The sequence below is a fragment of the Syngnathoides biaculeatus genome, chromosome 15 (assembly GCF_019802595.1).
Source record: "Syngnathoides biaculeatus isolate LvHL_M chromosome 15, ASM1980259v1, whole genome shotgun sequence".
Classification (NCBI taxonomy): Eukaryota; Metazoa; Chordata; class Actinopteri; order Syngnathiformes; family Syngnathidae; genus Syngnathoides; species Syngnathoides biaculeatus.
In genome coordinates this window covers 23856938-23884850 of record NC_084654.1, presented here as the reverse complement: position 1 = coordinate 23884850, position 27913 = coordinate 23856938, and the positions used below count along the sequence as shown (strand labels likewise).

The following is a 27913-nucleotide window of genomic DNA, read 5'->3' as shown; positions in this document are numbered from 1 at the left end:
TCAAGGTCTTTCTCTTGGTTTTGTTTTTTTTTTTTTTAATGACATTATCGAAGCATAGATGCATTACTTGTGAAAAAGGTAGAAAAACAGCCCGTCCTTCTCAATAAGTTAAACCTCTCTCGGCCAAAACAGCGCTCAGGCCCGGAACGTGAAACAAGATTCCCGTAAAGCATTTTTTTTTCTCTTTTCTTTTTTTTTTTTAAATTCAAAATGACAATAACAAAAAAAAAAAAAAAGACGGCATTAACTCGTCATGAAATAAAAGTGCATCTCCTCATGGGGGGGGGTTTGGAATAGTAACTTGTAAAAAAAAATAATAATAACATACAAGCTGCAAGTGGCTTATGTTATAGTCCTTCCGCCCTTTTTTTTTTCCACAGGGTTTTTTTTTTTTTTTTTCAACTTTACAAGCATTCCTCATGAAACATTTGATCACGAAAGAACAAGAAGCTGAATTATAGCCATTAAAAAGAAAAAAAATTAACATTTTGACATTGTAATAACAACAGACGCAAGTAATAAACACAGTCCTGTACAAAGAGATGGACCGTCAGACGACCGAGGGCGAAAAAACAAAAATAAAAAAAAAAAGCACAGTCGACTCCTTCCAGCTGCATTCAGTGACCAAGCATTTTAGTGGAACGTGACTTCTAGCGCCCCCTAGAGGGAAAATCACAAGCGTAACAACAAGGTCGTTAGAAACATTGAGTCACTGTGACTGTTGAGTCGCTTTTGCAAGCGCAACTGACCCGGCAGGCCCGGGAGTTGGACGCGGGACGACCCGGCGCGTTCAGTCCAGTTGGTGCACCTCGTCCTGCATGGCGGCCGAGGCCCGGCCCACGTCGCTCATGCGTTTGGCCATGATGTCCCACTGGGGGGCCAAACCTTTGGATTTAGTGCCTGCGATAACAAAACTAAACATTGGACACAGAATACAAGACTACACCTAACAATATTAAAGTAACCTTAGGAATTAAAAAGTTACCAAAAAAGATGGAAAAAAAAAGTTGAAAAGAATAAAGTTTTGTTTTTTTTTTCATTAAAAAAATCTCAAATACAATGATGTATATTGTCGATATGTTGAAATATTGCAAAAGTAAAATTGTTTCTTTCCGAATATAAAATACATTTTATCAGAATTGGCTGATTATAGCCATTTTTTGCCAGTTGGATTTAATGTCATTATTTCCCGTAGACATTTACCGATATATCCGACAACAAAAGATTATTATTATTTTTTTAAATCATAATTATTTGAATTAATTGTGCGTACTTCCTACCATCTAATATAAAACCAATAATTTGTTCTGTCACAATGCCTCACAGCCTTGATAGATGAACAAGGCTATTTTATTTTTTGAGCAATTGAGTACACAAATATATCGATTCAGTGAACAGGTAATTTAAATCTCGTTTCAGATTGTGATCGGATCAGATGTCACTTTTTTTTTAGAAATCGCCAATACGTGATCGGCCCCAAAGAACCTGATCGTGTAAAAGCCAACATAAAGTTACAATCTTTTTATTACAACATTTCTCCATTGAAGCACTATCTCAGTAATTACCAAGTTTCACGAGAGACAAAAGTAATTTCTTTTTAAATGAGTGAATTTCAATAAATTGACTTTTTGTTCTTTAAGATTAAAACTTCCGTCCTATAAAAATAAAATCTTGCTCTAAAAAAAAAAATTCATTCGAGCAGGGATGTCAGTCATGTGATGTCACAATCATTAAAGATTTTAATCAGTATACTTTATTTTATTGGTGCGCCATCCCCCATAATTATCTTCCTTTTCCCCCCAAACAATGTGACCCTCAACGGATGGCTCGGGTACCCCCAACCGGCGCACGGACTTCAGTTTGAAAAACACTCATATAGACAATTATTCTGCTATTCCTAATCCTTCCCAAAATAAAAAAAAAAAAAATCAAATAAAAAAAACATTCGCCAACCCAGAGCTCAACTCGGCGCTCGCGGCCTCCCATTCCTCCTCTGCGCCGTTACCATGACGACACGGCCGGTAGCCTCCAGGCTAAAAAGCGAGCGAGGCCAAATTCTCCACTCTCGATCTGTCAGTCCGTCTCTCTTCTCCCCCCCGTCAAGTCAACCGGGGACGGTCCAAGTAGGACAAATAAAACAAACGCCCTCCACTCTTATTCCCCCCCCCCCCCCCCCCCCCCCACTCCCGCTCGTTTTAAATGTTTATAAGATCTTTTTCTTTTGTTTTTAAATGAGTTTAATCACGGTAAGCACACCGAGTTACCTTGTGGATGAAATGCGCTGCGTGAATAAATTTGCTTTGCTAATCCCGATTCGTAGTATTACAATTTTAATCACCGCGATTCAAGGACTTTGGTTGTCGTAGCAAAACAAAATTTGATTCGCAAGGGTAGCCTGAAAAGTTTTGAATGTGCAATGTAATAACACTGCTATAAGAAGTCTAAATGTCAAGAGAATAGTCACATTGCGGAATAAAGATTATATATATATTCCCCCCCCCCCCCCAAGAAAAAGTGAACGATTACGGGGATAAAATTGTAACATCTGAAGCACACGCGTCCATTTCCGAGGGACTCACCGTCGAGGCCGTTGTGCTGCTCGTAGCTGCGCTTCCCGAGGATGGTGGGGGAGCCGTTGTTGAGGATGGGGGAGGACTTGATGGGCGTCAGGCTGCCCGTGGAGATGGACGCCCCGCGGGCGGCCGGCTCCGCTTTGGCTGGGCGGGGGTGTGCTTCTGTACGACGGGCGGAAAACAATGAATTTCTCTTTCAAGTGCCATCAAATGTTAAAACGCTGGCTTAGCGCCTGTCGTGAAAACCTCGTTTCAAATCCAAATCCTGTCCTGAAACTTTATTCATCTTCCGGCGTTACCTAGATATCGGACCACGGACTCGAGAGGCTTCCGTTCTGTGGGTTTGAGCGGCGAAGGCTTGCCCGGGTCCTTATCTGGCAACCGCATCGCACCTGTGCACACGCGACGGATTAGAACAAGACAGTACGAGCTGTAAACGCGATGCTGGTGCTGAGCAAGGCAAGTAGTACCGTAATTCCCGGCCTAGAGAGCGTGCCTGGTTATAAGCCTCGGTACACAAAGAATTTAACGCACAGGTGTCAAAGCCAAGGACCGGGGGGCAGACCCGGCCCGCCGCATGATTTTATGTGGCCCGCAAAGGCAAATCACGCGTGTCAACTTCCATATTTGTTCAAATCTGAACCAACAATTCAAATTGTCATATCAAAAATCATAACCTTGAGATACTGCAAGCCTTTTCTGTGTCACCAAACGACAACAGGTGGAAAACCCATTAGCCTTGATTTGAAAAACAAATTCATCAATTTCACGTGTCAATATGATGAGGCGGGTAAAGATTTTAAAGGTTTCAGTCATAATGGGCCTCTGAGCGAAACCGTAACTACAATGTGGCCCACGACAAAAGTGAGTTTGGCACCCCTGGTTTAACGCTAGCGTTAGCGCCAAACTCTTTCTGTGTACCGAGGCTTATAGGCAGGTGCGCTAACGCTAGCGCGGAACCACCGCATGAACCGCAGGGTTGAAAAAAAGTTGCGGCTTGTTTGTCTGAAATTACGGTACTCGGCTTGAACCGATGTAAAATATCGCTTTGGCGCCACCGTTCGGGCCCCTCGGTGCCAAGCAACAGGTGCGACTGTCTTACATTCGGCCTTGATGGCGGCCGTGTTGACGGGGAGGTAGGGGTGTCGGCCCAGGTAGCGGGGCTTGATGATGTCCCGGCAGAGGCGGCGCGCCAGCCGCGTCAGGGAGGTGGTCTGCAGGTAGAAGGCCTGCCGCGTCTTGACGGCGAACTTGGGGCTGCCGCCGTGTCGCGGAGGCACACCGTGAGGGCTCTAAACGCAAGACGGGACCACGTCGGGAACTGTTGCGTCCTGGGATTGAGAGTGCGCGTGTGTGCGCGTGTACCATTGTGCTCCGGTTGGGTCCGGGTCGCTCCCCGTCCAGCCTCGTGGGCATCTTCAGTCCGCCGTACTTCTTCCAGTATGTCCAGCAGGAGGCGCACAGGCAACACTGCATGTTGGGAGGTCCCCACGAGTACCACTGATAGGAACTGTTGGCTGCGCACACAGCGAATATTCATCACTCTCCTCTTATGTTGTTGGGGCAAATTCACCTCCGCTAAAGTTTTTATGTATATAAATATAGTAAAAAGTTGAAAGAAAATGTGGCCAGAATTTTATTTATTTTTTTGCAACTTTAAAATCCAGTATGCAATCACAATCAAAATCTTTTTTATTTGCTAAAAGATGAGAAAAATGTGTCCGGCCCATTTTTTTGACCCAACATACCAATTATTTTTTCCCCAAACGTTAAAATGTGTCATTTTGATTTTTCGTGCAAATGAAATTTTTACTTTCCTATCTTTTTCAAGCATATTTAAAACCACTCACATACATTTCATTTAAAAAAAAAAAAAAAAAAAGAAAAGAAAACAAGGTCAGCCAAAGAAAAGTGATCCCCATATATATTTTTTTTTTAATTGAAAAATATTTTTCCTTGTGTTTACTTTAAAACTGCTTAACTTGACACGCAACATCCAAGGATAGTCAAAGAAAAAAAGTTTCAAATTTTGTTTTTGGGATGAACCTTCTCCTGCTAGTCTTATTAACGTACATATAATATTTACATTATGGCGGCACGGTGGCGCAACTGGTCGGAGCGTCGGCCTCACAGTTTTGAGGACCGGGCTTCAAATCCCGGCCACGCCTGTGCGGCGGTTGCGTGTTCTCCCCGTGCTTGGCCAACGTGATCCATAACCATATCCATAACGTGTGTGTCATCATTTGTCACCCGCTTACTGTAGCAGCTCTCGCAGGCCCGCGCCAGCGGCGGGGGGTTCTGCCCGTGACCCGGCTGGCCCGGCGGTCCGGGCGCGGCGGCTCCGGCGGCTCCGTTGACCAGCGCCACCGGCTTTGGGTTGTTGCTGCTCAGCTGGTTGGGGTTTGGCTTGTTGCTACGACGACACGAGCAAAAAATGTTGACATGGACGAGGTTGACGGCGTCTAAAAGCTGCGAGGCAATAACCTGCCTTTGAAACCCGAACCCAGGCTTCAAACTCTACATTAAAACCATAACCTGGTTATTAAAACTGTAATTTGACACAGTTTTCAAACGATACATCAGGCTTGAAATCCTAATTTGAAACCCTTACCCTGTCTTCAAACCCTACTTTGAAACAGTAAAACGGTAAAAAAAATAAAAAATTGAAACCTAAACCCTGCCTTGAAACTATTATTTCGAACCCTAACCCCGTCTGGAACCTGAAACCCGGACTCCAAATCCCATTTTGAAACCCTAACCCGCTCTCGAAACCCTTTTGCTGTCACAACACGCAGATTTTGAACCCTAACCCGCAAACCCTACTCTGAAAAAGTAACCCGGTCTTGAAATCCTAATTTGAAAACCTGATCCCATCTGGACACCCCAACCCTTTTTTGAACCCCTAACCCAGGGTTTCAAACCCGACTTTGAAACTGTAACAGTCTTAAAAGCCAACTTTAAAACCCTAACGCAAGCTTGAAACCCCAATTTGAAACCAGAATCCATCGAAACCCTAACATAAGCTTGAAACACTAAACCCCCCCTCAAAACCCTACTATGAAGCCATAACTCGTGTAAAAAGGTAAAACTAGTGCAAAACCCTCAATCTGTAACATGAAACCTCGACCCAGTCTTAAAACTCATTTCAAAGCAAAACCCTGCCCAAATAAAACCCTCATCAAAGCCTTGAAACCCAACTTCAAAAACCCTAATATGAACCCATAACAGGATGGGTTGGGGGGGAATTGGATTATTTTTCCCGTTTTGTGTCCGCAAGACTGCGTACTCACTAGTTGGGGATGTAGACCTGCTTTAACTTGCTCTCGGCCTCGGCTGCCTTTAATCGTTTCTGGAAGTCAGAAAAGGAGCAAAAGGCCATTATACATTCATGAATAAGGCTTTTGTACTAGTACAACTTATTTTAATGAGCACATATCGTATTTTTCGCAGAGATATTTCCACGTGGAGTAGTCCGACAGACAAAGTTGAGTCAACCCACAAAGCCGAGGGGGGAACCGAGGCGAGAACAACGCTCCCCTTACAGCAAAATTGGGTTACAGTTGCATCTGAAACTGACTGAAAACCAAGCAAATACCAAAATGACTTAAGTGAAAGTCGAAGGCCAATACAACAATTGACCATTTCGAAAAAATATTATTCCATCATTTCCGGCCTACAAGCCGCGACTTTTTTCCCCCCCACACGCTTTCAACTTTGCGGTTTATGCTAATTTGTGCATTTTTTTTTCTAACGGCCGCAAGGGGGCACTCGAGCGGAAAAGGGAAGAATGAGACCCGTGGAGTATATGTGCCGAGGAAGTGACTTTTACCGGTCCTGTTAGCGCTGCGCTAGGGTGAGCGTTGTGCTAGCGAGTTGCTGCTGTGTTACTGGCGTGTCTCAGTGATATTTACTGTTAAATATTATTTTAACCGGCCCTGTTAGGGTTAGCGCAGCGCTAGCGTTAGCACAAGCGTTAGCACAGCGTTAGCTCTAGCGTTGTGCCATCTTTCTTTGTGTTTAGGTGCAGCTTACGTATGTACCAAATGGTATTTCCTTTACAAATGTACTCGGTGGGGCTTGTAACCAGGTCCGTTCTGTAGGCCGGGAATTACGGTAAATTTCTTCGGCAAATTGTGACATTAAATCCAATTGGCAAAAAATTATGAATTAGTGTATTTTATTTAGTTTTGCAATATTTCAACATAGCGACAAAATACATCATTGTACTTGAGATTTTTTTTTCCAGAAAAATATACTTTATTCTCATCAACTTCTTTTTTTTTTTAATCTTTTTTGGTAACTTTTTAATTCCTACGGTTACTTTAATATTGCGAAGAATATTGTTGGGTGTCGGGTGTCTGTATTTTCTGAAACCCTAACCTGGCACTAAATCCAAAGGCTTGGCCCCCTCATGTCCAAACGCATGAGCGATGTGTATTTTAACTCGCCCTGTTAGCGTTAGCTCTAGCGCGGTGTTAACGCTAATGTTAGCTTTACCGCGGCGCTAGCGTTAGTGCTAGTGTTAAACTCTTTCCGTCTTTCTTTGTAAATATCTCGTGTTTCAATGTGGGCACTTGCGGCTTTTACACGGCTGCGGTATTTCCTTTACAAAATGTACTCTGTGAGGCTTGTAACCAGGTGCGCTCTGTAAACTGGGAATTATGGTATATATTTTTTTTACCTGCTGCACATATCTGTCAGTGGTCTTCCACATGTAGTAATACTCGATGATGCTCGTCAGGGACTTCCACGGTAACTGGGAGGGACAGAAAGGATCAAATGTCAAACACGGGACAGAGGACCCCCCCTCCTCCCCCCGCAACGGCGCCAGCGTTTTGTTTTGACAGAAGCGGGCCGAGTCGGGAAGCGGGGTGAGCGGCACCGGCGGCGAGCGGCCACCAGGTGTCAGCGTGACGGACGCGGGTCACGGGGTGAAAAGGCTTTCCGTCATTTTCTACTTCCGTTTTCATTTCTTTTTCCGTATTTTTCCAGTATTTGCCTTCATTCCTCCGTCAAGCATAACCCACATAGTCATTTAGTCAATTACACCGTAATAAATTTTTATTTATTTATTTATTTATTTTTGGATGGGATCAGAATCACCTTTAATGGCCACGCATGTAACACGACAAGGAATTTCTCTATGTTAGTCGGTGCCGCCCTGGTATGACTTTCATGTTGAGTACTGAGAAGAAGAAGAAAAACTAAGAACGATAGATATTCAATTAATTTAAATGTCAATCAAAACAGTGAATTAATATTTATTCTTGTAATTGTAGTGTTTCGATTCACACTGAGCTGGCGGGCAGCAGCTTCAAAGCAAACCCAAACATGTCGGATCAACGCATAAATAAATTGAACAATTTCCAGCTCATCCATATGAGCCATATCTGCAGATATCACTCACGGATGATCGTTATGAGAATCGGCAGCAAAAAACCCTGATCAAAGCGCCCGATTAGTGATTCTGAGATATGAAAATTCTCCCCAACTAGGACAATTTTTTTATGTTGCAGCCCACAGGCGAAATCACACAAACGACCGAATAATTCGGTCTCTCCAAAAAGTCGAATCGACTCACGAAATCCTGCTGGATGTCGGTGAAGTCCTTGCCGTACTTCTCCAGCGCCTCCTCGAACAGGTTGGCCTCCGAGGCGCTCCACTCCTCCATCTCGTCGCGGCAGAGCACCGGGCCGCCCTGGGGCACCAGCGCCGCGATGGCCCGCGTCACGTCGTAGCCCGTGCCGTGCAGAGTGTCCATGGCGTGGAACTAAAAAAAAAAAAAACGCGGCGAGGATCTTCTTGACTACGACGTCCCACAATGAACGTGAACGCGACAAATCCAGAGAGGTACCGCGCGCTCCACCGAATCCGCCGGGGTACAAATTCGATCGGACCGCTCACCAGGGTGATGTCTCGGGAGGCCGCGGCAGCGCTCATGTGAAGGCTGGGCTGGCGCACCGAGCTGCTGCAGTCCAAGGCTCGGGCGAAGGTGCCCACCGACCTAAACCAACGGGGGCGGTGACAACGAAAATCCGTCGGCGCGTGGGTCATTTTCAGAACTACGCGTGTACATAAGAAAAATAAAAGCGGGGAAAAATATGACATGCATAATCGTGGATAACCACCAGCGAGGATCTAAAATGTGTTAGCGTTAGAAAAACAAAATAAAAAGAAGAAAGGAAGGAAGGTGAAAAGGATCATTACTGAGCAGTTTGTTTTAGCGTTTCCACCGTTTTTTTTTTTCCAAACGTTACCACGTAACCACACCAAGTGATAGCAAAGAGGCTGAGCGTTATGATAACCATAAGAAGATCTATAAAGGGTGAGCAGTTTTACCGTAATTTCCGTCCGATAAGCCGCAGCTTTTTTCCCACACGCTTTCAACCCTGCGACTTACGCGGCGACGCGGCTGATTTGTGCATTTTTTTTTCAAACGGGCGCAAGGGGGCACTCGAGCGCTAAAGGTAAGAGTGAGACCGCTGGAATATATGTGCCGAGGAAGTGAGTTTTACCAGTACGTTTTTTTTTTTTTTTAACTTACTGGCCCTGTAAGCACCAGCTAGCGTTAGCGCCGTACTAGTGTTAGCGCTGCGTGGCTGTTTTTTTTTGTTTTTCAATAAATACCGGTATCTTTTTTTTTTGTTTTTTTTAACCAGCCCTGTTTGTGGTACCGTGTTGTTGCTATGTTAAGGTAAGCTAAGGTATTACAACTTTAAAACCTCTTTCTGTGTACCGTCTTTCTTTGTAAATATCTCGCGTTTCAATGTGGGCTCTTGCGGCTTTTCCACAGCTGCGGCGTGTGTATGTACCAAATGGTATTTCCTTTCCAAATGTCTCTTACGGTATTTTACAGTGGCGAACTTCATCACTCACTCAGAAAAATGTCCCCCAATCAATCCCTTGGTCGACCTTACCGAGCTACGACCAAAAACTGGTCGATCTGTTTCTCCGTCAGCGAGCTGCTGGGCTCCCAGATCTTCTCCTCCAGTTTCTCCAGATCTCTGGCGTCCTCCTCACCTGAACACACGCAGGCGCAAGGATAACGTTTATTTTTTTTTCCCAAAAGATTCTCCTGCTGCTTTTGTGTGGCAAAACCCAGAACAACAACAACAACAACAACAAAAATGTAGGAAAATGTCATTAAAGTGGCTTTCGCAAGCCAGCTCGGCATCCCCCACCTGTGCTGCGCTAATTGTAATCCCACCCGATACGAATGACATTTTTGGTTTTTTTTTTTTGGTTTTTTTTTTTTTAGGCAGATTGATCAGAACAACGAGGCCGCCTCTGACCACACGTCAGGAGCGTCGGTCCCACCTTCGTTCAGCAGGTCGGTGATGTCGGCCTGATACTTGGTGCCCACCCGGATCTCCCCCTTGTCGGCCAGCAGGGTCTTCTGCTGGGGGTCGTACACCAGCGAGTAGAAGAAGGCATCCTGGGAAGGCGGAGGAAAGCCCCACGAGTTGTACTTGATTTGAAACTTCTCTTGAAAGGTGTGAGAGAAAGTGAAGAAAGCGCACGGATGGGATCAACTCACCTCTCGGTCCAGGTAGGACTTGAGCGCTTCGGTCTCATTCAGCAGCGTCACGCAGCATTTCCCCCTGTGGAGAGTAGACGGGTTATTTTTACAACATCCGATTGTCCAAAGGTCACCCCTGAGGTCATTTGCGTCCCAGCGCTCTTTTTAATTTTTTGGCCGGTGGGACATTTAGTCTAAAAGTAAAAATATGCGACAAAATTAAGTCAAATGAGTCGTAATTAGAATATCTTGTTTTCATTTTACAAAACGTATCAAGAAGGTCCCCTGTGCCGCTTTTCCTTTTCAGGACGCAAGTTGATGTTAATAATGAGTTCATGTAGTAAATAAATTGATTTGTGGACATTTTATTAATACACATATACATGTTCTTGAACGGAGTGGAGTAAAGAATTGCAAAACAAAAATAAAAGCATTTCAAGGATGAAAAAACGAAAGTTTTTTAAAGTTTTTTTTTTTTTTTCTCAAAAAAACAGGTCATCCCTTATCTCTTGATTTGTTTTACATATTTCAAGACTTTTTAAAATGAAAAATAATTCAACTAATCAAAATATTTTGTCATTGTTTGATATTTTTTAAATAAAAGGTAAAGAATATTAAAGGGCCACATATCATTTTTGCTATATGCAGTTGGTTATATATGCATTGTAATTTTTCCTTTATTTAATTATAAAGTATTTTTAAATTGCCAAAAAGAATGTATTTTGAACAAAAGTGAAGCATGTGACTAATTTTACATTTTTATTTCAATATATTGACGGCACGGTGAATGAACGGATAGAGCGTCTGCCTCATCGTTCTGACGACCGAGGTTCAACTCCCGCCGCCACATGCGTGGAGTTTGCATGTTCTCCCAGTGCCTGCGTGCCTTTTCTCCAGGCACTGCGGCTTTCTTCCACATCCCCAAAACATGCACGCTAGGTTAACTGAAGACTCAAAATAGCGAGGCTAGCCTCTGGCATACTCCACGACCCTTGTGAGGATAAGCGGCTCAGAAAATGGATGACATCTAAAAAATAAAATCTTTAAAAAAAAAACACTATTTTTATCATTTTAAAATGATGATTAGTGGAATTTGTATTTTATTTCTATTTTTTTTCCACAAAGGGTGAAGTTTAAAAAATATATATTTTTTTATCATTTTAAAATGATGATTAGTGTTATTTGTATTTTATTTCTAATTTTTTCCACAAAGAGTGAAGTTGAAAAAAAAAACACTATTTTTATCATTTTAAAATGATTAGTGTTATTTGTATTTTATTTCTATTTTTTTCCACAAAGGGTGAAGTTAAAAAAAAAACACTTTTTATCATTTTAAAATGATGATTCGTGTTATTTGTATTTTATTTCTATTTTTTTTCCACAAAGGGTGAAGTTGAAAAAAAAAACACTTCTTATCATTTTAAAATGATGATTAGTGTTATTTGTATTTTATTTCCATTTTTTTTTCCACAAAGGGTGAAGTTAAAAAAAAAACACTTTTTATCATTTTAAAATGATGATTAGTGTTTTGTATTTTATTTCTATTTTTTTTCCACAAAGGGTGAAGTTAAAAAAAAAAAACACTTTTTATCATTTTAAAATGATGGTTCGTGTTATTTGTATTTTATTTCCATTTTTTTTTCCACAAAGGGTGAAGTTAAAAAAAAAACACTTTTTATCATTTTAAAATGATGATTAGTGTTATTTGTATTTTATTTCGATTTTTTTTCCCCACAAATCGTGAAGTTAAAAAAAAACACTTTTTATCATTTTAAAATGATGATTAGTGTTATTTGTATTTTATTTCGATTTTTTTTTCCACAAAGGGTGAAGTTAAAAAAAAAAAAAAAAAAAAAAAAAAAAAAAAAACGACAAAACTGCCCCTCCCGTTTTTTTTTTTTTTTTTTTTTTTGCGTCCTGAGCCGGAATTGTGCCCGCAGCGCGTGCGCCTCACCTGATGTGCGTGGCGGGGAGGGACTCGAGCTGGCGAGACAAAAAGAGCTCCCGGTGTCGGAGCTGATGTTTCTGCTTCTCGGGCAGGTCGGTCATCTCGGGATTCTCCATCTCCTCCTCCAGCTCCCCTAGGGGTGAGGGCGATGGGGGAAGGGGGAAGGCACACTTCAGATAGACTACACAGTGCATCTGGAAAGTATTCGCAGCGCGTCACTTGGTCTACATTTTGTTATGTTACAGCCCGGCTCCAAAGTGGATTCAATTCATGGTTCCCCTCAAAGCTCAACGCACAATTAGAATACAAAGAACGCTCTGTTTGAATATTTGCAAATGTATTAAAAATATGAAACAAAAAGCACACAAAATCACGTGTGCCGAGCCTCTGGGATCATTTTGTTCAAAAAGACATAAAAAAGGCAGTACGGGGCGGCACGGTGGATCAGCTGGTAAAGCCTTGGCCTCACAGTTCTGAGGACCCGGGTTCGATCCCGACTCGCCTGTGTGGAGTTTGCATGTTCTCCCCGTCTCTGCATGAGTTTTCTCGGGGTGGGCACTCCGGTTTTCTCGCACATCCCAAAAACATGCAACATTAATTGGACACTCGAAATTGCTCGTAGGTGTGATTGGGAGTGCGACTGTCTCGATGTGCCCAGCGATTGGCTGGCAACCAGTTCAGGTCTGCCCCGCCTCCTGCCCGTTGACAGCTGGGATAGGCTCCAGCACTCCCCGCGACCCTTGTGAGGATAAGCGGCTAAGGAAATGGATGGATGGATGGCTTTCAATTGTATTAACTCTTAATTATTTGTTGTGTATTTTTATTGAACATTAAATTTCATGAAATGTACGATATAAATACATTTTTTTTGCTTAAATTTAATTGATCCGATTTAAATTTAGTTTCATTTCCAATTGAAATTGTATTAATTTGCATAAATGATACAATTTTTTTTTTTTTTTTAAACACACCAAATTGTTTGTTACTTACGTCCGTCACTTAACTTCATTTTATGATGATTTTATTCATTTACTCTAGTCTTACTTCACATAGAGCAAGCGTTGATTTTCTCGCACAATGTGTTGGCACATTGACAGCTGGGATAGGCTCCAGCACTCCCCGTGACCCTCATGAGGATAAGCAGCAAAGAAAATGGATGGATGTTCTGGTAGGCGCTCCCTGCCGTTTTTAAAATGTACTTAATATGCTGTTGTGTGAGGAGCGAAAAAACACTACTAGCGACTTGAATAAGAGCAAAATTACTGTTGGACTTTAATTCCAGCTAAGAAACAGAAATCGTCAGCGGAATCATTTAAAAAAAATAAAATTCATTTTCAAAAGAAAGAAGCCGGGTGGAAGGCAATCACAGTATCAAATCAAAGGAAAAAAATCTTTAGAGTCGGTGACGTTTGCTTTTCATTATACAAGCGGAGGAAAATTAAAGTCAAATTGAATTTTTTGGGGGGGGGGGAAAAAACTGAATTTATTGCAAAGCGGAATCATTTTAAAAAAAATTCTTCATTTTCAAAAAAAGAAGTCGGCTGGAAGGCAATCGCGGTATCAAATCAAGCAAATCAAAGGAAAACATCTTTAGAGTCGGTGACGTTTGCTTTTCATTATACAAGCGGAGGAAAATTAAAGTTAGATTACATTTTTTTTTTTTTTTGGGGGGGGGCTGAATTTATTGCAAAGCCATATCGCCCTACTGTCACTTGGAGATGACTGTATATGCCTCCTGATATGAACGAAGTGGGTGAAAGGGGTTCGGAAGAATGAAGCAAGGCTGGAATAGCTCAAGTCAACGTTGCGGCAATGGTGGCAAAACACACTGGAAGAACGGAGAGATGTGTGAAGACCGTGGGATGGCAAGGAAGAGGAGGAGGAGGAGGAAGAAGAGAGGATTCTGGCGGGAGAAGGACACCAAAAGCAAGTGAGAGAGAAGAAAAGACAGGAGAAGTGAAAGACACACTGAATGCAAGCGAGAGAGCGAAAGCGTACGTGCGCCAATTCATTTGGACTTTCATTAGAGGCCAGACAGAGCCGGCGAGTCGCACGGGCGAACAAAAGCAATCAAGGGATTTTTCGTGCGGCCAAAAATCGATACGCGCACTCAGCCCAAGCTATCATCTGCCGGCTAATTATTAACTCCGTTTATTGAATGAGGCTCGATGGGGAAAAATGAATCTCATAGGAAGTCAGATTAGGATAGCGCAAGACGAGTGGCGGTGGCACGGCGGAGGACGGGACCATCTCCAGGACCTCGCCCTCCACAAATCCGCTGTCCCGGACTATGATCACTTTTTGACAAATGGCGTCCACTTACGAGGCGACCGGGCCCGCCCTAACAAACCGACTGCCTCCACCTTAATGACACAGGAGGGGAGGGAATTCTGTGCGCGTCGGAGAAACCCTCCGCGACTAGCGGGGGGAATTTTCCAATTCAGGCTCGACGAGTTAGCTCCCGAATCGGGCGGGTGGCGCTCCGACGACTTAGCCGCGGTCGCGTGGAGATCCAGTTGGGCATAAGAACGCTGCGAAAAAAGGAAAATCCAGAAACTAATCCCAGCACTCCCCCCTACTCCACAAAAGATTTATTATTTCCTGTAGATGACATAAGACTGCGCCAAAGCACTACTTTGAGATTTCAGCTTGCAAGTGAGAGAAAAGCATATTTTTAAATAGTCAATGTAAACTTTGGGTTATTCCCGTAATTTTCGGCCTATAAACCGTGACTTTTTCCACACGCTATCAACCCTGCGGTTTATGCGGCGAAGTGGCTAATTTGTGCACATTTTTTTTTTCTAACGGCCACAAGGGGGCAATCGAGCGGAAAAGGTAAGAGTGAGACCGGTGGAATATATGTGCCGAGGAAGTGACTTTTACCGGTCCGGCCCTGTTAGCGCTACGCTAGCGTTTTACTCCCGTGTCGCAGTGATTTTTACCAGTATGATTTTTTTTGTTTGTTTTGTTTTGTTTTTAACCGGGCCTGGGATTGGCGGGAACCCGCTAGCGTTAGCGTGGAAGCACTAGCGTTAAACTCTCTGTGTAACGTCTTCCTTTGTAAATATCTCCTGTTTCAATGTGGGCACTTATATATAATATGTAAGTATAGTCAAGTATAATTGAAAGCCGGTCATATTTCATATTTTGCCAATCCGTGCCTGTCTCTGGAATCTGCCGTAGTTTAAAATTCAAATTGATCCCTTTTTTAATGTTCGTGCTTTCAAGTCAGCTTGATCTCTGGCAATGTATTAAAAATGGAAAATTGAATCCTCATTCGCACCGCGGCGGTGAAAAAAAGGCCTTGATTTTCATGGCCCCGTTTCCTCTGAAATATTCTTTTGAGGCAGTCACTGTTTTGTATTGGTAATTAGTAATCTTTCGATTATTCATCCTGCTGAACGAAAGCAACTTAATTTGCGCGGACTCTTTGCCCATTCGAACGTAGAGCTCAAAATAAAAGGAGCTGTACTGCAACTATCAATGCAGTTTTGGCACGACGCTGCAATTTTACAGCCATTTCGACAATTTTCGGGGCTCATTCAACGATGAACTGCTCTGAAAGGTTTTGTCCGACTGCCACCAAATTGCAAATTCCAATAAAAAGGGCAAATGTACAACACTAAAGCGAAAAGGATTTTAGTTATCGCTATGGCGTGTGGGTGGCGCAAGGTAGCCAAGTTTGATGACTCGTCGTTAAACACAAAAATAATAAATACCGCACCAGCATCACTTAGCGGCTTGGACTTTTATCGGAAGTAGAACTACACACATGAAAAAAAAAAAAAAGTCGTCATAAAAATCAGTTTCTAGAAAGAAAAGAGGAGTTGCCCGTTTTGGTTTGAAGTGGACATTTCGGGGTCATATCCAGGGTCTTTGAAAGACAAATAAAATATTTACAGATATGACCGACAGATAGCAAATTTGAACCGTATTTACGAAACGGGTCGGCACTCAACTGGGAAAACTGAGCAAATTCTTGGAAGCATAACCTGGTGAAAATGATGCTAGTTTCATCAAGCTACCTTATTTTCCGCACTATAAGGCGCACCTACAAGCCTTGAATTTTCTCAAAAGCCGACGGTGCGCCTTATACATGGATCAATACTGAGCCTTTAGTGCAGCTCTAATAGATGCATAACATAAACCCAGCTTCTATTGTAGCGTCTATTTCATGCGCCTTATATATGAAAAAAAGTTTTAAAATAGACCATTCATTGAAGGTGCACCTTATAGTGCGGAAAATACGGTACGTGAAATTTGGTCTGGAATATATCTGTTGGAACCGGACAACCAAAAATATATATTAAAAAAAAAAAAAAGCTCTTAGAATATAAACAATCTGTATTCAACTATCTTTGCCAGCGACATTTAGTGACACGGACAACAATTAACAGCAAAGTAAAGATACGATTAAGTTGTGTATCCACCTTGTGCTCTTTTTTTTTTTTTTCTAAACCAAAACTTTCAGATCTCATTCCGAGTAAAAGAAAGTAAATTTCTAACTAAATTGAGATTATTTTTGGTTACTGTAATTCCCGGCCCACAGAGCGCACCTGGTTATAGGCCTCAGTACACAGAAAGAGTTTAACACTAGCGCGGTGCTAGCGTTAGCGCGGCAGTGCTAGCGTTAGCGCGGAGCTAGCGTTAAACTTTTTCTGTATACCGAGGCTTATAACCAGGTGCGCTAATGCTAACGCTAGTGCCGCACTAATGCTAGCGCCGCATCACCCCATAAACCACAGGGTTGAAAGCGTGTGAAAAAAAAATCACAGCCTGTAGGCCGGAAATAACGGTATATACTTTTGCTGATAGTTTTGTTTCGTAGAGTGCTGTGCGCTTTTTTTTTTTTTTTTTCATATAAAACGCTCCTTGGCTCAATAAATGTTGGGAAACTCCGTCCTAGACAGATCGGCAACATTAAATTGCTCCCTTTTTTTGTTGTTGCCGACACCGCCTAATGTGGACGGAGCACGGCGTGAAAGCCACGTCACCCCTCGCAGCTCAAAGCGTTACGTCGGCTGCGTGTTTTGGTCGTAAACTGCGTCGCGGGCTGGGGCGCGATGAAACTTCAAACGCGGCGAGGGAGCCAGAACCAACACGGCGTCGCGCCACGCCGAGAGAACACGATGTGCTCGCGTGGCGGCTAATTGTGTTAGCTTAAGGTAAAAAAAAAAAAAAAAAAAAAAAGCCGGCTGGCTTTTAACAGCGCTGTGCCGGCTACGGTTTCGCGCGGCGCTCCTAGACACGAGTCGACGGTTGCATGGGCGTGGGCTACATCCTGTGTGCGTCTCAACACCCAAGTGTGTGCGCGCGTGAGTGCGTGTCTGTGTGCGAGGCTGCTACTGTATGCATGCGTGTGTATGTTACATATGCTCTTATGTATGCATGACGAGACCAGTCACAGAAATGGCTTGTGGGTCAATTTAATTCCGTGTTGCTATGGATCAGTGGAGGATGACGGCCAACTGTGTGAGCGTGTGCATGTGTGTGCGCTGTGAGTCATTGATCAAATATTTTGCTTGCAGAGATTCAGAGCGTTCCCTTGACGAACAAGCCCCGCCCTTTACGATCCAAGCAGCCCCCTTATTGGCCAGCGTGCTATTTTAACCCCCCGGACTCCTCCCTTTCCATTTAAAATTTGCCATAACTCAACTCCCCCCCCCCCCGCCCTTCACCTTCGTTCCTCACTCGCAGCCTTTCCTCCGCTTGCTCAACCGCATTGCCCACCGCACCCATTTCGGGGTCATTTTCGACATTTCCAGCCACCTTCGAAAGTCGACTCAGAAATTCGATGTGATTGCGAGACAATGCGCACCGAAGATGGTGGCAAAGTTTGATGTAAAAAGAACCTTTTTGAAAGAAACAACATCGGATTTGAGCCAGACTCATTTGGCAACTCGAAAGTTCGCGGTCGAGACTATCATCAGTCGAAACAACGAAAAACTATCCATACGTCAATCCATTTCCTTTGCTGATTATCCTCACGAGGGTCGCGGCCTATCCCAGCTGTCAACAGGCACGCCCTGAACTGGTCGCCAGCCAATGGCGGGGCACATCGAGACAAACTCACGATCACACCTTGGGGCAATTTAGAGTGTCCAATTAATGCTGCATGTATTTTTGGGATGTGGGAAGAAAGCCATGCAGGCACAGGGAGAACACGGAAACTCCACACGGGCGGGGCCGGGATCGAACCCGGTCTTCAGAAGTGTGAGGCCAACGCTTTACCAGCTGAACCACCGTGCCACCCGTCTAAGAACTCATCCCTGAAAAAAAGAGATTTGGCTTTGAGGTCGGCCATTTCTGACCATTTCCCGAAGCAAGCTTTTGAAGCATGAAAAATTAATTACTGAGCCAAGTAAATTTGCATAACCACTGCAGGTAAAAGATTTGGGAAAATCTGCAAAGTTTTAAATCACATATTTCAAGCTGATTTCACCGTAAGAGGATTTTAATGTCACCGGCGACGTCGGCGTGCTCCGCCAGGCGTGCCCTTCGCGTTTGGACGCCGATCTTACCACGCGGTCCAAGATCGACGGCTCGCGCGTTATTGAACGCCGGAAGCGCCGGCGAAGAAAAAGGAGGCGCGCTCGTCGTCTTCATGTTGTCGGTAACTCGAGACGCCGGCGCTCTCTGAGATGAGGGCCGCGTATCCAAAACATCGAGCCGAAGACGAAACAACCGCACCGACGAGGTAAAAACGGTACTGGAACCGGATTGTTTATGCTGAACATTGCGAATCGAACGTTTCGGATCACAGTTTGAATATATTTAGGGCTTAAACTATTAATATAGGATTTGAGGGGGTGGATAATTTTGGGTTAAGCCCTGCAAATGGCGACATACACAAATTGGGTGGAAAGTGGAAACTTTGCGGTTTACTGATGATGGTCGATGAAATGCTGACTGCTTGTACCGGGTTGGGGTTTTATTATTAGCTCTTTGTTTTCAAACAATTTTTTTTCCCAAGTTCTCCATCAGTCCCAAGGTCCTTGTGAAGCAGCCAGGAAGCTATTGAAAAGACCGCCGGCACTTAGGAGGACCGCGCTGGCTCCGAGAACCACTTTCCGAGTACTGAGTGAAAGGCAAATGCGCGCACGGGGAAAGCGTCCTTGTCTTGCGGCTAGAGTGGCGTGTTGCGTGGAGGGGCCGCCGTCTACGTCGATGCACGGCGAAAAAGAAGCCGCAGGACCAATACTCACGAGAACCGCGGCGCTCGGTCCGCGTTTTCGGGCCGGAGTTTGCACTTGCTCACTTACTGGCGTGCTTGTCCGCCAGGGCGATGAGCGTGCTGGAGATGTCCCTGCGTCGGTAGAAGCAGACCACTTTGGCCTCCACGTTCCCATTGGCCGTCTGCGGAGGAGAGACGATCGCCGTTACCATGGCAACAGGTGGTGCCGCGGCATGCGCGCTCGCACAGGATAAATGAAAAATGGGGGGGGGGGAGGCTCATTCTTAAATTTGGCTGAAAACTGTGAGAAGCAATTTTACACCCCCCCCCAAAAAAAACAAAAAACAAAAAAAAAAAAAAAAAAAAAAATCAGAAGAACGGTGCCAGCCGTTGTCGTGGAATCCGAACATCTGATTTCCCGGAACGTTTTTGGAGACCCGAAGAAGACGCGCAGCGGCTGAAACGTTGTCATTTTGTGTTACGCTTAAGATGGCAGCACCGTATTGATTTTTTCTTTTTTTTGTGAGTTTGGCGGGGGTTGTGTGTGTGTGTGTGTGTGCGTGTCACTAAATGAGTGTAAAAAGCAATAATGGTCATTTCGACATTGATCTGTGGCCTTTAGCCGGCCATGTATGTGTAAATAAAGTGCACCGCTAGCTAATTTAATGTAACGACAATGACGGAGCGTCAAATACACCAGAATGATGTTTTAATAACATGAGGAACGAAATTTATTGCTATTCTTTCGAAAAGCCATGACACACACACACACACACAGACGGACAAAAATGAGCACGATTTTTTTTCGTCAAACCTTCTGCTGGTTCGAGTGTGCCAATGAGAGTGGACTGCAGCAGTGCAAGTGGATGTCGTTTTAATAAGGGGACAAAAACTCAACCTTAGCAAAATATACGCAGTAGCGCCCCTGCCAGGACAGTTTGGGGGGGGGGGGGGAAATGACGTGAAATTCGGCGCAGATCGCTCGAAAGTCTCACAGACCCGTGCCCGAAACGGAACAGGAAGTCAGACATTTTGGTTCGAAGCAGGCATTTTTGGAGGATTCCATTCGTACGAAGGGATCTATGGACGAACCCGACAGCAAGTTGTACTTTTCGGGAGTTTTCGCAGGGTACGAACTCCAACGAAGGGAAACCCTTCCACCCGATCAACTCAAAGGCCGCAGCGACATAAACTAATTTTTTTACATATGTCGGAACTCACCATACGTAGCCAATCATTAACCAAAGTCATAACTAAAGTAAATACGGTATTACAAATATTCATAGGCCAAAAAACATTGACTACGACAGAAACGGACCGCGCCTTGCTGTCCCGCGTGACCAATTTTGTTACGGTCCGTGGCAACTTCGAGACGCCTTGGTGTCGGAACCGCGGTAAGCCGAGGACAGCGTGAAGCCAATGTCGCGGTGGGTGAGCAGACGCCTGTTAAACAGCTGTGCCCGAATCTTTTCTTCACAGACGACAACCTCCTGAAAATTGCTTCATTCTCATTAAAAGCGCTGGGCTGGTTTCGGGCGGAAGGCGTCGAAGGGAACAGGAGCAGGCGCCCGGTCGCGCACGCCGACTCCGAATGCCGGTCAATTATTAAAAGGGTTGCATTCTGGAAGGAGGCTGGATGTTAAATCCACCACCGTATCGATAAATATGTTGGGGGGGGGGACCAAACTCACCTTGTTCAACTCCTCTATCCTCCTGATCAGCAGAGGGTTACTGGATGAGTTCTCAAAATAAACATAATCTGCAAGAGGAAGAAAGGAGAAGGGGTGGAAAATTGGGAAAGGGGAACCACAGAAAAAAATAATAAGAATAATCAGAAACATTACTCATCGTGAATTAGCCCACCTTTATGCAAAAGGGCTCATTTTCATCTGAACTAACGCTAACTAGCCATAGGTTATCTCGGGACTCGCACGTATAATGTTATTTGTTCCGTGCCGACATTTGTGTGTTTGAGTGGGTCCTGGACCTGGTCCAGACGCATCAGAGGCTTAGCGCTCACCAGGATGTCCCCGCAGCCCCCCCCCCCCCCGGGCTTGGTGGGGTGCCCGGTCTTAGCCCGGCATGTGTCTTGGCCCGAGCGCTGTCAGATTATACCTCGCACACTTGGTCGGCTGCCTGGAGCTACCGCTCTACTCGTGGGCGCCCCCGAAACTCCCGAACCCCCAACCGCCACCCCCACCCCCAAAGCCATCCGCAATGTACGCTCTCGTGCCCCCACTGTTTTTTCAATACAGAAAGGCAACAGGCAGAATTCAGCTTTACAGATGCCATGTCTGCAGTGTAGAGGTTAACACAATAAGAATAATAAAAGCAACAATAATATTTAGGGTTTACACGCTTGGCCGATCGCTGATCCAATCACAACATGGAGAAATGAGTCGATATAAATTTGTCGTTTATGTCAGCATCTTTACACACAACCACTAGCGCTAGCACTAGCTTGCTAGGCTACGTAACGTTTTACTGGCTGCTTGCGAGCCGTGTCACATTAAAACGTTAAAAATATGTGACCATACCTCGGGCGAGCCTTACGCGAACATCCTCCCCTGTCCTGAGCACCGGTGACCCCCCCCCCCCACACACACACACACACATTTTTTTCTTATCATGCAGTCATCGCGATCCCCTCGTGTTATCATCCCCACGATAACGAGTGTATTTGCTCATATTTGAGTTGAAAGCCCAATGACGGTAAAAAAAAAAATGTAAATAACGCAGTGTTGTGGTATCAGAATACAAGATTTTATCCCAGTAGTCTGACATCGTGAAAGAGCAAAATTGTCTTGCCATCTGAGCCGCGCATTACGTGTTGTCTCTCTCATGCAAAAGATGTTTTTTTAATAACTTTATTGACCGTCAGATATTTACAGTTCGACATCAAAAGTAGACCGTAGGGCCCCAAAGCATGATGCTGTTTTTTTTAAAAACTGAAATGGTGGTAGGTGTGTGTGGACTCCCATAAACTCCATCCGTTTTCTTTTGCTGCTTATCCTCACGAGGGTCGCGGGGAGTGCTGGAGCCTATGCCAGCTGTCAACGGGCAGGAGGCGGGCCCATCCTGAACATAGAGACAAATAACCACACTCACAATCACACCTATGGGCAATTTAGAGTCTCCAATTAATGTTGCATGCTTTTAAAGTAATACTACTCAGCTAGGAAAGAGTTGGCCTCGCAAATCTGAGGACCCGGGTTTGATCCCGGCCCCATCTCTGTGGAGTTTGCATGTTTTCCCCATGCTTGCGTGGCTTTTCCTCGGGCACTCCGGTTTCCACCCACGTCCCCAAAACATGCAACATCAATTGGACACTCTAAATTGCCCCTAGGTGTGATTGTGAGTGCGAGTGTTTGTCTCTATGCGGCCTGAGATTAGCTGGCAACCAGTTCAGGGTGTACCCTGCTTCCTGCCCGTTGACAACTGGGATTAGGCTCCAGCACTCCCCGCGACCCTCGTGAGGATAAGCGGCAAAGGAAATGGATGGACTACTCTTACTTGAGTACAATGGTTGGCTCCCCTGACAATTAGGACTTTTCCTTAAATCGCAGCCTTAACTTTCGTAATCTGATGGCTTTCTTTCCTCGTATTATTCTTTGGTTTGCGCGTTCTTTCTACGTTTCCCATCGGGGGTCGCCACGGCGAATCATTTGCACTATTTGTTCGGCGCATTGGATGCCATTCGAGACGCGGGGCGACCATTTTGTTCCGTATCGGCAGCACTAAAGGACACCATCGTGTATCGCTATACTACCAGTACATACGCAGGACCCTCACCGAACCCTGTTAAAAAAAAAAAAAACATAATTTTGTCCTTTCTTGAGACAAAACAAAAGCTACATCACAGAAACACGAATCCGCTGATCATACTGTTGCAGTCGGAGCCACCGAGAAGGAGAGAATGTGGACGTTTGCCTGCGGCAGCTCCGAGGGAGCAATTAAATCACGAGCCAGATGACGTAGCGACACAACGAGAGGCTTTGTGGCGCTTTGCTCGCCGCCAAAAAAGGTGGACGACCCGGACCGCCCTCGTTTTGTTTCCGAGCTCGGCGGACCAAAGTCGCCGAGGGGGGAACGACTGAGAAGTTGCGAGCGGCGGAGAGAGTTTCCGTCACTCGAGAGGGCCCGCGGGCCGAGCAGCGTCGCTTCGTCTCTCCTTTTCCCATCAGCCCTCCTGCCGCCTCGACTCGGGAAATGGAACCCGCTCCCCCCATCCCCCCCCCCACCCCGCCTCATCAAACGTTCCAGCTCCCAGCGTAGGCCGACCGCCGGCCTTCCGAGACCGTGACGTCGAGGTTCGCGTGAGCCAATCTAGGCGTGTTACCGAGAGAGATTGCCGAGTTGATTTGAACCAGGCCGGGAAGGGGGGGGGGGACGGGGGGGACGTGCGAGGCAGACGACAGCTAGCTAAAAACGAGTCCAACACGCGAGAATTCATGCCGCGGCAGACATCAAAAAAAGCGGGAACGTGATATTTATTGCCCTAAAATAACTTGTCACGGCAAAAAAAAATCTGACTTTAATCTCACCTCTGTTCTTTCTACTTTTCAGCCATTATTACTCTTTGCGTCTCTGCGCAATTTTAGCATTGACTGTTTTCTTTTCTTTTTTTTTGAGGGGGGGTGGGGTAGAATATTCGCGCTGTCAGACTTCCGTGGTCCGTTTATGCTGCTACAACCGCGGGGCTCTCGGTCCCAAAATGGAACCGGCCGACATCCCCTGGGCGAGGACCGCATCACTGGGGAGATACGGAGAGCGACAAGAGCTGGCGCTAAAATGACGTTAACTGAAGCCAGAGCGAGAGCGAGACAAGACTAAATGGGACAAGAGAATTGAACCGTTCCTTGTGCATGCGTGCTACTCGCCAACAGACAACCATCATCTGTTAGAAAACTGCAGTTGTTTGTTTACATTCCAACTCAGCTTGCAGCCAACGTGAGTGATGTCTTCCACGCTGCGACCGCAAGATCACAAATTCAGCATCCTGGCCTTCGACATCGAGGATCCTGGCGCCCTCATACCGCTCGCGAGAGACTTCAATCTTGCTTCTCTCTCTCTCACAGACCAAGATAAAAGGAGCTTTTGATTCGATTCAGTTACATATTACTATTTGAATGTCTGTCTTTTACCTTTTATGAACAGTTCTGTTACAGCTGCGGTTGTTCAGAGCGCTAAAAAAGTGAAAAACTGAATACGGCAGTAACTGAGTCTTCATACTTGTGACACGTGACCACTATTCCTACAAACTAGTTGATTGCGTGCCATTGAGAACATTTAAACATCGGACGTCTCATAAACCGAGGACAACTCGTCCTGGTTTTGTTTGCATGCAGTGCTTCGTTACAGAGTGACATCGCCAACTGGTGGCCCGGCATGGACACTGCAGTGCTTTAGTTGGGCTTTTTTTTTCCCACGTGTAAATAAATGCAGATTGTGTTGATAAAGTCTGAACTTCCGTGTTTTTAAGTTTGCGGTGGTGTAAGCATACCCCTGTGCGTGTCCCTCGCAAGTTTACATCCAAGATTTGGGGGGACTCCGGTCCAAAGAAAAGGAACATCAGGGCCCACCGAGACGGAGAGAAATGTCAGAGCAACATTTTTCTACGCCAAGCGGCGGGAAGGTGGGCAGCGGGTGCGGGACGTGCGGACTGCGGCCCACACCGGGTGATGGGGGGGGGTAACAAAGACATCAAGCCTGCCAAAGCGGCCTTTGTCCCGGCTTCAGCTTCATTCACCGGGGGGGGTCGTCGCTTTTCCCGAGATGGGCCCGCCATTGTCTTGCAAAGCGCCAACCGTCTTCCAAAAGGGGCTCCGAAAAGTTGGACCGAAACCCTCAAAAGACTTCCTCTCGCCGGGATCACGATTTAAAAAGGGAACGCGCGAGCCGCGCGTTTATTACGCAATACGATTACGCAGACTCCGCGGCAGATTTGTTTGCGCTACGTCGGGGCTCTAATTGCGGCATTCAAACGCGTCTCGGATCGCGTGCGGCAAGCCGAGGAGTTAAAACCAGAACGGGGCAGGCAAATCCCGTTAATCGGCCTGTTTATACTCCAGCGAGGCAAGTCGGTTACCGAGGGACGCCACCTCAAACTCAAGATGGTTACGGACCGAGCGCAACTCGTTGGTGGCTGAAGTGTTAACTTTCCAAAACGCTCTGGGGGACGTAATCCTCAGGTAGCGCCCCCCCCCCCATGCTATTTTTTTTTTTCCACCAGCGGCCAAACGACAACAAACGACATCATTTGAATATTTGAAGCCGGCGTAGCCATCTGGACTAAATCTGTCACGGCTGGCAGTCGTGGAAAAATGACACTCGATATGAAACACGTTGGGTTTACGACGATCGAAGTCAAGGTTGGGGGATGATTGTTGGTGTGTGTGTGTGTACGGTTCTGGCTTCGGTGGCCCCTTCAGATCCGTGAAAGCGGAGAACCTGAAACGCAGTTGTTGGAACGTTTGGCTCGTCCCGCCGGTGGACGTCACGACGAGCCCCTGGCGTGATTTATCGAGTTAAAAATACAACGTTTGGGTTCGTGTTGATTGGTGTACAGTTCTGGCTCTGGTAAAAAGAGGTCTTGGACGGCTATTGGGTCGGCGACGTCAAGTTTTTCAAAACAACAATGTTGCCGTTTTCACTTCGAAGCTTAACAAGGTAGCTTGTCGCCACTCAGACGCAGCCCATGAAAGTCAACAATCCTCCAGGTCATCTTTGACACCGACATGGAAGAAAATTACGGAAAGGCAGGACAAGTCTGTGTGAATGTTTCACACCTGACAATTTGAATGATTTATCAGAACCACAAAGACACCCGGTGTAAGGGAACTCCAGAACAACGGGCCAGGGGTAAGACGTTAAACATTAGACACTCAGTTTTTTGGCGTCGAAAGCAGTTGTCACTGGCAAACGACTCCTGGATTTGTCTTCCTGTCGAAATTCTGCCTTGAAAGTCCTCTCCGAGCTGTGATGATGCCTGCGCGTGAGCGCAAAGTCTGGAATGACGTTTCGAAGCATACACTCAAATTATCGCAATTGTCACTGTTTGGCGATTATTTCATACGTCATTCCTGGCGATGTTGCGCCTCAGGAGGCGCTATCAGAACCGTAACGTATTCTGGAATGACGGGGACGTGACCTTTAACACCGGGATCTCGGGTTTTTGCGTTGAAAGCAATTGTCACTCCTCAACAATTTTTTTTTTTAACGATGTCTCTGCAATCTTCTGCATTTTGGAGGTCCAAGAGTAACGCTTGCGTCTGAGGAAATTGTGGAATATCGGGACAGGGGTGGATAGTTTTAACACGAGATTCGGCTTCTTTCGTCGTCAGGCTAATTTTTATTTGTCACTGAAAGGCGGATGGCCACCCTTCCAATCCAACTCGCTCCCTCCCTTCTCGATTTGTTTGGACCGGCAGCTGTCCCTAATGTTTTGTCTCCTGTGCGTCACATTCTTTTTTTTTTTTTTTTTTCACGAAGTCATTTTTAAAATGAAATTTCAACACAGGAAGTTCCAAGCCGCCGTTTAAATTAATAAATAAACTGGAATAAAAGTAGTGATAAGACCCAGTTCGGAAGCAGAGTAGCGCGTTCGAAGCCATGAAGACGAAAGTTGATTCCGGGAACTTTTAACGATGCGCTAGCAAAGAAACGAGAGACTCCATTGAAGACGCAGTTGGTGGTAATGAAGTTTAGACGATGAAAAAAAAATGTCTCTTCTATATCGCCACCGCAAGTCATCATCACGAGGAAGGCTCGCAGAGCACCTCCGGGGAGTTTCAAAAATAAAAGAAAAGAAGGCGGAGGAGGGAGGAAGAAAACGACAAAATGCATCAACGGAGAATTTCAACCGTGACTGAGCGAATGCCTGGGAGACGTTCTCCCCGCTCTCGTAGCGTCGCCACCCCCCCACCTTTGTCTTACCTCCGACCCGGTACATGTTGGCCGCCATGGCTGCCCCGCCGCCGCCGCCGGTGCCGAGGGGGGGGGTGGGGGGGGAGAGAGAAAGGAAGCCTCCTCTCTCCGGCTGCTGAGGGTGGCTCGGCTAGCCTCGGCTTCGCTGGTTCCCCGCCGCTTCCCTGGCTGTCGCTCGGACGTGTTGCTAGCTGCGCCGCCGCCTGCCGCTGTGTGTTGGAAAATGGTGGCCGGATCGATACGAAACAGACCAGCCTTGGAGACCTTAAAGGGACAGTACACCCGAAGCGAGCCCGGGCCGAGCGGAGCTCCGGCGAGGCGGGGACCTCCTCCGAACGTTCAAAAACACGCTTTTATTTAGCAGTTGACGAATGTTTGATTTGCTTTTTATTTAGTTTGACGCCTTACTAGCTTCTTTTGCTGCTTTTTACAATGTTAGCCAAATGTTAGTCACGTGGCGGCTTGTCGTAGGTTAGTTTTACGTCACCTGCCATCCAGATAGATTAATGGGTGTCCAAGTCAAGGCCTGGGGGCCAGATGTGCCCCACCGTGTCATTTTATGTGGCCTGCGAAAGCGTGCCATGTGCAGTAACTTCCATAATTTGTGCCAAAATCTGAAGCAAATTTCTAAATCATCATGCATAATAAAGAAAAATAATATTGAGCGAGTGCACTTTCCTGTTACCAAACTCATGTTTACAGTAACTTGAATAAATGTTTATCTTTGTCTTCTGATTTTAAAACAATATTCGTCAATTTGTTATGAAAATGTG

General features: G+C 45.5%; 1 protein-coding gene across 1 annotated transcript; it reads right to left on the bottom strand.

Moving 5' to 3' along the window:
- Positions 1-64: 64 nt before the first annotated feature.
- mta1 (metastasis associated 1) lies at positions 65-27816 on the bottom strand. Its single transcript, XM_061844164.1, has 18 exons — positions 27150-27816; positions 20906-20973; positions 19303-19396; positions 12047-12173; positions 10111-10174; positions 9891-10008; positions 9491-9593; positions 8478-8577; positions 8155-8343; positions 7255-7329; positions 5864-5922; positions 4832-4986; positions 3939-4090; positions 3676-3865; positions 2873-2965; positions 2580-2735; positions 750-900; positions 65-660 (listed from the first exon to the last, which is right to left on the bottom strand). Exons 1-17 carry the CDS (start codon positions 27175-27177, stop codon positions 791-793), a joined length of 1881 nt encoding a protein of 626 aa, XP_061700148.1. The 5' UTR covers positions 27178-27816; the 3' UTR covers positions 65-660; positions 750-790.
- Between the last annotated feature and the right edge of the window lie 97 nt (positions 27817-27913).

Coding starts and splice junctions, on each gene's coding strand:
- mta1 (XM_061844164.1), bottom strand. CDS start 27,177: ATGGCGGCCAACATGTACCGGGTCGGAG. Junction 8,578..9,490: donor CAGTTTTTGGTCGTAGCTCG/GTAAGGTCGACC, acceptor CCGTTGGTTTAG/GTCGGTGGGCACCTTCGCCC. Junction 7,330..8,154: donor CCGACATCCAGCAGGATTTC/GTGAGTCGATTC, acceptor TGTCCCTCCCAG/TTACCGTGGAAGTCCCTGAC.